Source organism: Dipodomys spectabilis, unplaced genomic scaffold (genome assembly GCF_019054845.1).
Source record: "Dipodomys spectabilis isolate Male_0828 unplaced genomic scaffold, ASM1905484v1 ptg000141l, whole genome shotgun sequence".
Lineage (NCBI taxonomy): Eukaryota > Metazoa > Chordata > Mammalia > Rodentia > Heteromyidae > Dipodomys > Dipodomys spectabilis.
The window spans coordinates 10,423,767-10,437,572 of NW_024870818.1; the positions used below are offsets into that span (position 1 = coordinate 10,423,767).

General features: G+C 40.8%; 1 protein-coding gene across 1 annotated transcript in view; it reads right to left on the reverse strand.

Annotated features, from left to right (window-relative positions):
* Eml6 (EMAP like 6) overlaps window positions 1-13,806 on the reverse strand; it is a 244,991-nt gene that overhangs the window by 47,406 nt on the left and 183,779 nt on the right. The window contains exons 24-25 of the mRNA XM_042691135.1: window positions 7,272-7,360; window positions 1,879-2,055 (exon numbers count right to left, since the gene is read on the reverse strand). Of these exons, the coding sequence (XP_042547069.1) occupies window positions 1,879-2,055; window positions 7,272-7,360 (266 nt within the window). The remainder of the gene's footprint in view (window positions 1-1,878; window positions 2,056-7,271; window positions 7,361-13,806) is intronic.

A 13,806-nucleotide genomic window follows, 5' to 3' on the forward strand; every position in this document is an offset into this window, starting at 1 on the left:
TTGAGCAGAAGAGTGCAGGGACAGAGCCCAAGCCCAGAGTTCAAGCCCCATGACTGACAAAAAAAAAACCCCAAGAACTAAAAAACAAACCCCAAACTCATAACAATGATGGGACAAAGCATTAACAAAGGAAGAAGAAAAGCCTTCAAATGCAAGGGGATTCAGAGGGAACTTGTGTTTTCAGGTTTTAAATGTGCAAATAATAGATGGAGAAGCAAATTACCATGAATGGCTATGAAGTCTTGTATTCATGTAGATTCAAGAAGAGTAAAGTAAAAAAAACTAACAAGAATAATAGAGAAAAGTTAGGAACACTCTTAGATTGGATGATTTATTTTAACAGAAAGCAGATGTACTTATTTTCTCCGTCAAAAAGAATTCTCTTCAAACCAAAACAGGGCAAAACAGCTGATTTGCATGACCATCAAAAGTGACCACAAAACTTAAGAACAGCTGCAGAATCTAGAAATCAGGAGAGGTGGCAAGAGGTGGCAAGAACCTAAAAATGTTCTTGTATCTGAAAGAGAAAACTAGTGGACTCAGACAACCATTGATTCATGAGCTGATGCGATCCATGGGAAATTCTAGGATGAAGCTTGTTTGATAACTGCTTTAAAATCAGTGATTACCAAACAGGAAAATGAGTTCACTGTGAACTAATCTCCCCTTTTTAATGGGTGGTTTATTTAAAAGAAGATTAGGGTTAGCAAACACACAATAAAACTAGATTTTTAGCAAGATACTTACCAAGTATTTTATTGATGTCTTGTTGGTCTAGGTCGCATGATTATACAGTCAGACAGATTTTAAATATCTGTTACTAATGGAAGAATTGTAACTAAACATGTGGATTCACAAATGGCATATCTGATTGAATGTGGGATCTTGGTGCTACTACTTGGTGGTTCCATTTCTGTTTTCTTTTTCTTTCTACAATTTAGAACTCACGATTGTGAAAGGAAAAGATGGCACAATGTTGGAGAAGAGATTAAATATTCTGAAAAGATATTTAAAAGAAGCTTGGAATAATGAAGTTAAACAAGATAAAACTTTCCGGTAGAGATATAAAGTTGTACTCTCAGATTGGAGAAGATCAAAAGTGTAAGTACAGGATGGATGATGACTTAATTTGTTTGAGAATGAAATCTGTGGCTTGACTATGATTTCAATTCAATTGATACACTTTAGTTTTACTTAATGCAAATATAAAATCAAAACCAAGAAGTTAACAGTCCTCCTGTGCTGTGAGCTGGCCAGACTGGTGGGTGGGCCAGGACTGAATTCAGTTCTGGATGAGACAGTTAAAGAAGGAATTGATAAAAATGGGTGTGGCATAAGAAAAGGGTAGATAGAAACTAGATATGACTGAAAGAACTGGTGGTACTCAGGCTAGAGGAAGAGATTAAGGAGAATCATGCTAACCTTCCTCCTTACAAAAGGATGGAATGATAAGGCAGAACTTTGGCTGAAGAAAAAGGAATTCATTTCAGCTTAGAGAAAAATGCCTTAACATCGGAGGTATTAAGAACAGAATTTAGCTGCTTTTCAAAGTAATAAGTTCCTCTTCCTTGAAATTCCGCTGGTATTAGTCAGAAAGACTGGAGTCAGACAGGTCTGAGATATCGGTAAAATGACTCACAATGTGCATTTCGTGGGATACTGGGTTTGATGACCAATAAGGGCTCTTCTAGGAGGAATTCTATGTCCTGGGAATGTCATTCAAATTAGTCATTCAAACATCACAGCAAGTTGGTTTTTATTTAGCATAAGGGACACTGGAAATAACGTGACTGTCTTCAAGATTTAAAAATCTACTTAGCTCCAACAGATTCTGAATTAATAAGATGCAAAATATATATAATAAACATGAAATATTACCTTGACAGGATATGAAAAAAGCTTAACAAAACCAAAGTCATCTCCAGTGGCTAAGAGGGAACAGTCTTTGGTGAGGCTGGCCGCGTTGACGTCGGTCACATCGCTGTGTGCTGGCCAGATGCCCTCACAGGTGGGCCCCAGGACACAGGTCCACGTGTCCCACTCCAGTTTCTCAATCTGCAACAGAAGGAAAAGAACATTGTAGCTTCGCCCAGCCTAGTTTCTCTCTATGGTGTTTAAGAAAAACAAGTCATGGCTGAGTAGTAAATGATGACTTGGCAGCATCAGGAGTCTGTGTTGTGTGCCGAGGTGTACACACCCTAAGTAGCACACTCAAAACCAACTCTACAGTCAAATATCCAAAGGCATATTTTGGAATTGTGGAAATCTGACAACAGTAAAGCTTTTAACGTTTTTAACTAGACTCTTAGCATTGTATAAGCCATAAACTATATCAGGGTTTCTCAATCCCCAGTACTGATACCCTAGGCCAGATAGCTGTTGTAGGCAGACAGCATAGCAGGATGTGCAGCAGCACCCCCAGCCTTCACCCATTGGATGCCAGAGCCACACCTTTGGCCACAGACATCACTATAAGGGCTTAGACCATAACTACTGCTGGTTGAGAAATTCTGAGAAGTTTTTCTGGCTGAGCAGTACTGAACCTAGTTGATCAATGAGACAATCATTTTCAAAGTGCTTTGAAAACTTACACGGTACTAAGATATAATTTTTCTTTAATGGTAGCTTCCTTGGAGGAAAATATAATCAGATCTGCAGTTAGCTTATTATCCTATGTAATGTAGAGAGATTATTTTTAAAATGTGAAGAAGGGATGTGTGAGAATGTTGAAAGGGATGACACTGATCAAGATGCAATGTATTGGGCTGGGAAGGTGGCTCAGTGGTAGAGCGCTTGCCTCGCATGCATGAGGCCCTGGGTTCAATTCCTCAGCACCACATAAGCAGAAAAAGCTGAAAGTGGTGGTGTGGTGCAAGTGGTAGAGTGCTAGCCTTGAGCTGAAATGCTGAGGGACAGCGCCCAGACCCAGAGTTCAGGCCCCACGACTGGCAAAAAAAAAGATGTAATGTATTTATAAACTGCTTTGTTAAAGCAACGCCTTTGTACAACTTCTTTTTTTATTTTATTTTTTAAGATTTTTAAATTATCTTTAAGTAGCTGTACAAAGAAGTTCCCATTCTACAAAACAGTATATGAATACAAAGTGTCTGACACCATTGTTACCATCTCTCTTAAACCATCCCGTCTCACTTTTTTCTTTAATTGAGATTAGGTGATTACACAAATTTCATAGTATTTTGGAATAGTGATACTTAGAGTCACAAACACATTTTAACCTTCATAAAGGCACATTGTCATTATCATGGTCTATACAGTTTGTGAATTCTATGAGCTTTGACATTATAAGTTATTTTTTCCACATAAGGTGATGTTTACATTTCTTTCCTTTTGCTTAGTGTGGGCTGTTCCTCCTGGCTTCCCTCTGTTGCATCTATGTATCTACCACATATATGGTCTAGATATGGAGTCATTTAGCAATGATATGACAAAATGAGTGGCTGTCCTTTGTCTCTTGAGTCCTGTTACTTTGCAATATCTTGTATTTTGTCTTTAGCATCCACATATCAGGGAGACCATGTGCCATTTGTCTCTTTGTTCTTAGTTTACTTTGCTCAAAATAATCTGTTCTAGTTCCATCCATTTCCCTGCAAATGTCATTATTTTGTCCTTTCTAATGGTGGCATAATATTCCATTGTATATAGGTACCACAATTTTTGGATTCACTCATCAGTAGTGTGGCTTCTGGGTTGTTTCCAAATCTTAGCTATTGTGAGCAGTGCTGCAATAAACCTGGAGGTGCATGTGTCTTTGTATACTGGTTCCTGTTGCTCAGGGTAGATGCCTAGAAGTGGTATGACTGGGTCATAGAGGAGGTCTATATTTAGCTTTCTGAGGTACCTCCAGACTGTTTTCCAAAGTGGTTCTATTAGTATCATTCCCACCAGCAGTGTAATAGGATTCCTCTTTCTCTGTATCCCCTCCAGCATTTGTCATTGGCTGACTTTAGGATGTGAACCATTCTGACTGGGGTAAGGTGGTATCTCAGGGTTGTTTTTATTTGCATTTCTTTTACAGCCAGAGATGATGAACATTTCCTCATGTGTTTCTTTGCCATTTTTATCTCTTTTCTGAGAAGTCTCTCTTTAGTTCCCTTGCCCATTTCATGATTGGTTTGTTAGATTTGTGAGGGGTTAAATTCTTGAGTTCCCTGTATATAATGGATATTAGACCCGTGTCTGATATTTTGCTAGTAAATATTTTTTCCCGATTAGTTGGCTGTCTTTTTAGTTTGGTTGCTATTTGTCTGTGCAGAAACTTTTATTTTAAGGTAATCCCATGTGTTGAGTCTCTCCAATTTGTTGTGACCCTGAGACTCTGTTCAGGAAGTTCCTGCCTGTGCCTATAAGTTCAAGTGTCTCTCCTATTCTGTCCTGCAGTAGTTTCAGAGATTCAGGTTTGATGTTAAGGTCTTTAATCCATTTTGAGTTGATGTTAGTGCATGGTGATAGGCTAGGGTCCATTTTTCCTTTGTACAACTTTTTTATTTATTTATTTTTTTTGGGTCCGGTCTTGGGGCCTAAACTCTGGGCCTGAGCACTGTCCCTCAGCTCTTCAGCTCAAGGCTAGCACTCTACCACTTGAGCCACAGTGCTATTTCCGGCTTTTTTCTTCTTTTGCTTATGTGGTGCTGAGGAATTGAACCCAGGGCCTCAGGCATGCAAGGCAAGTGCTCTACCACTGAGCCACCTTCCCAGCCCAGTTTGTACAACTTCTTAAGGACAATAAAAAATATGAAAAAAAATGGGAAGAGCTATTTACATTGTGTTGCCAAGAGCATATATTTTATTTTTAAAAACTGTGTGCCTGAAATTCATAGCTAGAAGATATGCAATTTGTATAGATTATATTCTGAGAAAATTGTGCTAATTCTTTTTTTTTCTTTTCACAATAACAGCAGCCCTATATATGTATTAGGCTTTCCTAGCGATTTTATTTCATTTACTTTTTGTTTTTATTATTATTACCTTTAAGCAGTTGTACAAAGGGATTTCAATTCACTCATTTATTCTGTGTGTGTGTGTGTGTGTGTGTGTGCACGTGCCCCATCCCTTAGCTTTTTCATGGAAGGATGGTGTTTTACCACCTGAACCACAATCCACTTCTGGCTCTTTAGTAGTTAATTGGAGATAAGAGTCTCATGGATTTTTCTGGCCAGATTGCCTTCAATACTCAGATCTCAGCCTCCTGAACTGCTAGGATTACAGATGTAAGCTGCTGTTACTCACTCATTTACTTTTATTTGAGATCAGCAAAGCAGTTTAAAGAATTGTCTGAAAAGAATATTTTAAAAAAGAATCACTAGAGAATTGTTTCTAAGATTAAAGCCCAGACTTGTCCTTTGGCTTGGAACTGCTCTGCATTTTACTATTGCAGCTGGCCCCAGTGCTGCTGATTCCCAGTGCTCCTTACTGTTTAGAAGAGAAATTATAGGATAAGGATATAGCTACAATTTGGCATCACCATATGTCAGGTGCTGTACTATGCCTACTTTGTAATCACTCAAATTTGCTCTTATTTAATAAACTGTTTCTTTTGAAGATATGTAGATTTGGAATGACTGGTGGCTAGTTCAGTGAATTAAGGTCTTAGGCAGAGTCCCAGAGTGAAGTGACTCACGGTGGCTCCTCTGGCAATAGCTTCCATTTCTGGAGGCAGAAATGGAGTCCTCCAACCTCCCATCATATCCTGCACCATCTTTCACAGAGAGAGGAGCAGGCACCTATCCCTGGTAATTCTGGAAACAGGCTTTTCAGCTTTTGACTCTCTCAAGCTCCAGGTTCCATTTCTGACAGCCTCCCTGTCCATCTCCAACCATCCAGTGATGCTGGCCTCCAGTGATGATGGGCAGGGGGGAGTGAGCACTGTTGCTCACTCTGAAGATGACTCATCAGAACACCCTTGGGCAGATGAGGACCTGTGCTTACCAAAGGAAGCAAATGTGCAAATTTGTTTGAAACTACAGAAATTGCACTCAAAATGGGATATTAAGAATGACCCCTGTGGGCTGGGAAGGTGGCTCAGTGGTAGAGCCACTTGCCTTGCATGCCTGAGGCCCTGGGTTCGATTCCTCAGCACCACATAAGCAAAAAAAAAAAAAAAGAAAAGAAAAAGAAAGAAGAAAAAAAGCCAGAAGAGGCACTGTGGCTCAAGTGGTAGAGCGCTAGCCTTGAGCTGAAGAGCTGAGGGACAGTGCCCAGGCCCAGAATTCAGGCCCCATGGCCAGACACTGCCCCCCCACCCCCAAAAAAGAATGACCCTTGTAATTTGTAAAACTCAAAGGGTCAGACCTTCTTGTTAAGAACTCTGAAACTCAAATGGAAACAGAGTACTCCAGGGTCTTTTGTTCCTTTGCATATGGAGTAAGACAAATTTGTAACTATGTCACACACTCACTTAGCCTTTGTTAACAGTGCCAGGCACCCTAAGGTCTCTGTTCTAATCCACAGAAAAACCCAGCTTCCAGGAAGGCATTAGTTTGTGGATTTAAATTTTCATATAGGTTTCAGTCCAACAATTAAAAGATTATTTATGCAGCTAAAGATACAAGGAAAAGAAGACAACAGTCTGGTCTCCATTGGAATTGTCAGACTGTGGTTAGTTTTCATTTTGGAGAGTACTTTCTCAGCTGGCACCAGTGGCTCACACTTGTAATTTTAGCTATTCAGGAGGATGAGATCTGAGAATTGTCATTTGAAGCCAGTCCATAAAACTCTCTCTCTCTCTCTCTCTTTTATTTTTGGTTGGTCATGGGGCTTGAACCCTGGGCCTGAGCACCGTCCCTCAGCTCTTCAGCTCAAGATTAGCACTCTACCACTTGAGCTACAGCACCACTTCTGGTTTTCTGGTGGTTTATTGGAGATAAGAGTTTCACGGACTTTCTTGCCCGGGCTAGCTTTGAACTGTGATCCTCAGATCTCAACCTTCTGAGTAGTTAGGATTATAGGCATGAGCCCCTGGCGCCCAGCTTCATATACAAAGTAAAATGTAGCATCTAAAACATTAGCTTCTTCATAGTCTTCAGGCTAGAGAAGTTAAGTAGAAAGTCAGCTATACTTTTCTATGTCCAGAGAAATCCATCTCCTCAGAAATTAGGAAAATAGATCAAGCAGTGATTCAGATTTAATAAATGATCAAGCCTAAAAGCAAACTACAAGTGATCTGCATTAATAACTAAGATTGATAGATTTATTAAAGTACATACTTTAACCTTTACATAACAATTTTTAAAAGCTTTGTATCTGACTGTTACCTCTGATGGTCTTATAATATGTCTTTTGCCTCTTGGAGCTTCAAAAAATAGTTGTTCTTTGGCACCTGAATTAACTTGTAATAATTTTCCTGTTAGGATACAAAGAAGGTGAAGACAATTAAAACTGTACATTATTTCTTTATTATAACATAAGAATGACTGTTACTACTTCTATTCATTTAAATCACATGACTTTGATTTGCTTCATTTGAATCACAGTCTCATAACTTGAATAATATATGCTAAATTACTTAGAAAGATATGTGAAAACAATTAGCTGGTGTGATATAAACCCCAAAGCTATGATTTTCGGAATTTAACCTTGAACATCCTTCAAATAACAGATGATCAAGCTTGATATGTTTTACTCTGTTGTGTTGAAAACAGTTATGATTTTCCAAAGCCTGACAAAATTTTTTTTACTCCTTCCCCCTCCCCCACTCCTGTTGTCTTTTACAATACAGATGAAGTACAAACAACCCACTCTGGAAAGAAGTACAGACTTAGAAGGTCTTTCTTGTGAGCATTGCATTTACTTAGGTCTAGTTTTTAAAACTATCTTTTAGCAGTTGTACAAAGGAGTTGCCACTCAATTGTTTATGACAATGAGTTTTGGTTAATGTTGCCTTTTCGATCTAAATCTTAAATTGGCTAGAAACAGAATGAACATATTAAGTAAACAGCAACTCCTCATGCCTTTCTCATGTGCCTTACTTAAAAATTGGTAAAGAAATATAGACTTTCCTCAAACTAAATATTGAGAAAATAAAGTCTTTCAATCTGATATAAAACTATGATCTTAGATTCATGTTGATTGTTAGAAAATAGTAAGTCTTCTAATTTTCTTCCAACAATGACAACTATCCTTTGTGTCTTAAAAATTGTAATGACTCAAGACACACACAGTATTTAATTTTTCAGAATTGTAATTATGGAAAATCAAGCAGATGTGCACATGAGATAGCACTAGGAATCTCTGTGTTCTTGCATCCAGCTTCAAAGTTAAGAACTCATGAACTCCCTTCCACAGACAGCTGCAGTCTGAGATTTTTAAAGCAAATCTCAGACACCAAAATATTTCATCTATAAACAAGTCAATGTATGTATATACACATATATGTGCATAAAATAACATTTCCTTCTTTTCCCTTTTATTACTATGTATTATATAGTAATCTAGTAATGTACTTCTTAGAAAAATATAGCTAAATAACTTTTATTTACTTATATAATATTAATATTCAAGTAGGACCACCAGCTCTAGAATCTAGCTGACCTTAAAGAAACAGGAATACTTTTAAGTGATGAACTGAAAAAAGGTTCTCTCACTGCTTTACTGACAATCCTAATCATTTCTAATTTGGTAAATTATTACATGACTGGGAGGAGGCTGCCTTGATCCTGAGGAGAAAAAAAATGTGAAATTGTGTCTATTGAAATGGATATGCTTTGCTGATGTTGTAGCAATATATATATATATATATATATATGTAAAAGGAATCTTAAATTATCTTTGCATTTTTATTATTTAGCATTAGAAGAAAATGGGTAGTCAATATTTTTTCTAGTGTAGTAAATATATCAATATTTTTAGGATCTTAAAAAGCTGGGCTGGGAATCTGGCTTAGTGGTAGAGTGCTTGCTTAGCATGCATGAAGCCCTGAGTTCGATTCCTTAGTACCACATATGCAGAAAAAGCTGGAAGTGGCACTGTGGCACAAGTGGTAGAGTTAGCCTTGAGCAAAAAGAAGCTCAGAGACAGTGCTCAGGCCCCGATTTCAAGCCCCAGGACTAACAAAAAAAAAGTTAATTACAAATAAGGGCCAGGTCTATGGCTTGTACTTGAAATCCCATCCACTTGAGAAGTAAAAATCAGGAAGAATATGGTTCAAGAGCAGTCTGGGAAAAAAACTAGAGAGACTCACATCTCAACAAACACAAATTGGTGTAATACTTCATAATCATAATCCCAGCTCAGCAGGAAACACAAACCTAAGATTATGATCGGAGGCTAGCCCTAGGCAAAAAGTATGAGACACTATAAAAGGAGCGGAGGGCTGGAGACATGACAAATCCTAGAGCCTACCTAGCAATACAAGGCCTGAGTACACACACACACACACACACACACACACACACACACACACACACACACACACACACACACACAGGCTCAGTGAGATGCTTTCTGTCTACAGAAAGAGAATCAGCACAGACACAAGCACCAGAAATGCAACAGAGTGTGGCCTGTGCCCCTTGCCTGTTACCTGACCCTACAGAGGGTTTGTTTCCCTGTGGAGGCAGATGCTGACCTAGGAAGGCCTAGGCTCCAACTGGGCTTTCTCCTTCCTGGGAAGCTGGAGGCAGGAAGGCTGAGTCAATGTGTGCCTGGCTGGGGTCACATGTGGACTTTGTGACTAAGGGTGACATTTGGGGATTGCTAAAACTGAACCACTGCAAATGAATTAGGGAAAACTCATTTGTTCAAACAGTGCCCAAAGGCAGTCACGAGACCTGGCTCAGGGTGTTTTCCAATCCATTCCAAAAGCTGGTTCCAACTCCTGTATTCTACCAGACAGCCTAGATCTTTCCAATAAATCCAGTTTTTCATTATTATTTTAAAATATAAGCTAGTTTGAAGGGTGGGAGAAGGTCTGTGGCTTGTAACCTAAGATATAAATTTCAAAAATATCCAACAAATTATTCTTGTGCTAGAAAGGAATAATTATGGGTATGGTTCTTTTTCCCCCTGAAATTTTCTTTACTACTGTTATTATACTGTCTTTTTTTAAGTGAAGAGAAAATATTTAGGTCACTGTTATTTTTTCCTGCTGCCTGCTGCTTTCTTGTGCTCTGTCTGTCTGTCTGTCTGTCTGTCTGTCTGTCTGTCTGTCTCTCTCTCTGGTCTGTGCATGTGTGCAAACTTCTGAGAACAGAGAGAAAAGGGATTGTCTCATATCTTTCAACCACACAGAAGTTGTTATTCCACAAAGTGAGCCTCATACATTGTTCCAATTACTGCATAATGTACCAGTTAGAATAATCCTGTAATTCATCTACCACTGATTATACTTATCAAGGCATCTGCAATAGAAATGTGAATGAAGTGTCCTGAGATGGATCCAAGTGTTCATAGGTAAAAGATCTTCCGGTCCTGATATTTCTAGAAATGATCTTCCAGCATCTAGAAGTCATCCTTCTGTACATGTCTCTCTCCATGTGTTTTTCCTTTCTCTGCCATTCGCAGGAGCTTTCATGTGGAGTAGCCAAGGTTCCCGCAAAAGCGGGATGTGCTTTTGGGTTTTCCTGGGCCCTGCCGTTGCCATGGGCACCAAGGCTGCTGAGGATGGGCTGCGGCTGCGCCATCCCCACCCGTGACGAGCCAGCTGGCTCTGGCAAAGGCTCTCACTGTTTCTGACAGGATCCGAGGAGGAAAACAGACCCTGCTTCTAGATTCTGCTCTGCACCCCAGCCAGAGCCTGAAGATCCTTAATGTGCAAGGCGAGGCTGGTCTTGTCACAGCCTGGCACACTCAGGCCTCCTGGGACCTGGGTGGTCAGGATGACACGTGGCTCATGACACTGCAGTCAAGCACAGTGCCTGGGCACACCTGCTCTCATTCTCCACATGGTACAATCCACCCCCAGTACTGGAAGATCTCTATTTTACTCTCAAGATGTAGGCTTCACACCCTCCCTCCATTGAAGTGGCTCTTGGGACAAGAGTGGAGGTTTTTTCAAAGACCTCAGCTTTCTCCTCCTCTTCCTCTGAGCTGCAGGAGGCTGGTGTGCCTCTCCTCACCAAGGGTCAGTGCTGAGGCCCTGAACAGACCTTCACTCCAGCCTTCCCACAGCAGTGGGAAGCAGAGGATCCTAGCCAAGGTCTGCTGCTTTCCACCCTGGACTCAGGGTGCACCTGACACAGGGACTATAACTTGGCATAATCAAGACAACCAAATGCAAACTAACCCTCCAAATGCAAAGGAGTCACAATGAGATACTTCCTTATAATTATTAGAATGGCCCCTATCAACACAAAAAGAACAGTTTGAACTGTTGCTGGCAGCTCATGCCTATAATTCTAGCTACTCAGGAGGTTGTGTTCTGATGATTGAGGTTCAAAGCCACCCTGGGTGGGGATGTTGGTGAGACTCTTATCTCCAGTTAATCACATACACACACACAAAGCTGGAAGTAGAGCTGTGGCTCAAGTAATAGACAGTAGCCTTGTGGTTCACACCTGTAATCCTAGCTACTAGGAAGCTGAGATCTGAGGATTTCGGTTCCTGCCTGGCTAGCCCAGGCAGGAAAGTCCGTGAGACTTTTCTCCAATAAACCACCAGAAAACCAGAAGTGGCATTGTGGCTCAAATGGTAGAGTGCTTGCCTTGAGGTGAAGAGCTGAGGGACAGCATCCAGGCCCAGTGTTCAAGCTCCATGACCGACAAAAACAAACAAACAGCTCAGGGACAATGCCCAGGCCCTGAGTTTAAGCCCTAGGCTTATGCATGTGTGCATGTGTATGTGTGTGTGTGCACGCGTGCATGCATGTACACATGCAACACAAACACACAAGAACACTTTAACAAGGATGTGGAGAAATCTGAACCTTTTGTACTGTGAGAATGTAAGATGGTACAACTGCTATGGAAAACAGTAGATTCTCAAAAAATTACAAGCTTAAGTACCCTTGGGTACAGAAACTCCATCTTGGGGTATGTACCCCAAAGAAATGAGAACAGGATCTTAAAAAGGTATTTGTGCATTTGAATTCACAGCAGCATTATTCAAAATAGCTGAAATGTGGACACAACCTAGATTTACACCAATAGAAAATTATATAAGCAAAATGTAGAATATATATATATATGTATATATATATATATACACACACACACACACAATGGACAATTCTTCACCTCACACCCCACCCTCAAAGGAAATTCTGACACATGCTATAGCATGAACTTGAAAATATTATGCTAAATTAGCTGGTGAGAAAGTGATTCCACTTAGGTGAGGTTCCTAGAGTGGTCAACTCAAAATGAAGTAGAATGGTGGTTTGCAAGGGAAGGGGGAGGTATATTTCTTACTCTATCTAGAAAGAAAATAGGGAAATGATTGTTGCTTTCCCTCCTTCCGCCACCTCGCCCCCATGCAATGACAAAGTAGAGAATCTTTTTGTGTGTGTGTGTCCGTTGTGGGGCTTGAACTCTGGGCCTGGGTGCTGTCCCTCAGCTCTTCAGCTTAAGGCTAACGCTCTACCACTTGAGCCACAGCACCACTTCTGGCTTTTTCTGCTTCTGTGGTGTTGAGGAATTTAACCCAGGACCTCATTCATTTGCAAGGCAAGTACTACCGCTGAGCCACCTTCCCAGCCCCTAAAGTAGAGAATCTTAAGGAAGAGGACTGAGAAGCAAACACTTCTTGGTATATGCACTTGGTCTCTGCAGTTCCTAGACGATTCTCAAGTAACCGATGTCCTCCCTGATTGTAAGTGCCAGCCTGTGCCCTGGACACTGTGTGGTTAGCACAGCCCTGACATGAAAGCAAGAGGGACGTTTCTGATCTCCCTCTGTCCTTGTCAGGACTTGGGCCTCTTGGAGTGGACCCAATGTTTCCCTCCTCTTGTAACACACTCTATAAAGCCCCTGCAGGTTGTAAAGCTGAAGAAAAGTCCAAATTCCAGTGCAGCACATCTAGCCACAACCACAAACCTGCCTGGCAGAGGATCAACAGGCCCAGTCTATAACTAACCCCTCCTGTCTTCGCTCCTCATCCCTCCCTTCCCCTCCTGTCCCCTCCCCACTTCCCCCCCATTTCTCTTTTTTATTTTCTGTTGTTTTCTTATTACCTTTAAGTAGTTGGACAAAGTAGTTTCAATCCTCTCCTTTCCTCCTCCTCTCTCCTTTTCCTTGTCCTCCTCTCCCTCCTGTTCTTCCTCCCCCTCTTCCTCCCCTTCCTCCTCTTCTTCCTCCTCCTCCTTCCTCTACTGAGGACTGAACCCAAGGCCTTGCTAGGTATGTGCTCTATCACTTTAGCTATACCCAAACCCATTCCCCTTTATGTTGTTTTTGAGGCAAAATCTCATTAACTTTGCCTTGATTGACTTCAACTTAAAATCCTCCTACCTCTGCCTTCCAAGTGGTAGAGATTTTAGGTGTTCCTCAACACACCCTGAGCTGAAATATGTGAAATGAAGCATTCTGGTGTCTTTGCAGTAAGCATTTCTTGGCTAAGACCCTCATCACCTCTTTCACTATTTGTATTAGCTGCTTTCCAACTCCTAGTTCACTTCCTCTCCCCAAGAGGGCGGGGAATACTGAATACTCCATTCAGAATCATTTGAGTCACCCAGTGCCTCCAGAATAAAGTTCATGATGTCAGAGTCCCCGTTGTCTGCCTTTCCACATTCTCGCCCCTCTCTTCACCTCGCTGGCCACTCAGTATTACTCATGTCTTAACCATTCTCTGGTCTTCCCAACTACATAGTTTGGTATACCATGTTCCCCTTTGCCTGGAATTCTCTTCCTTGAC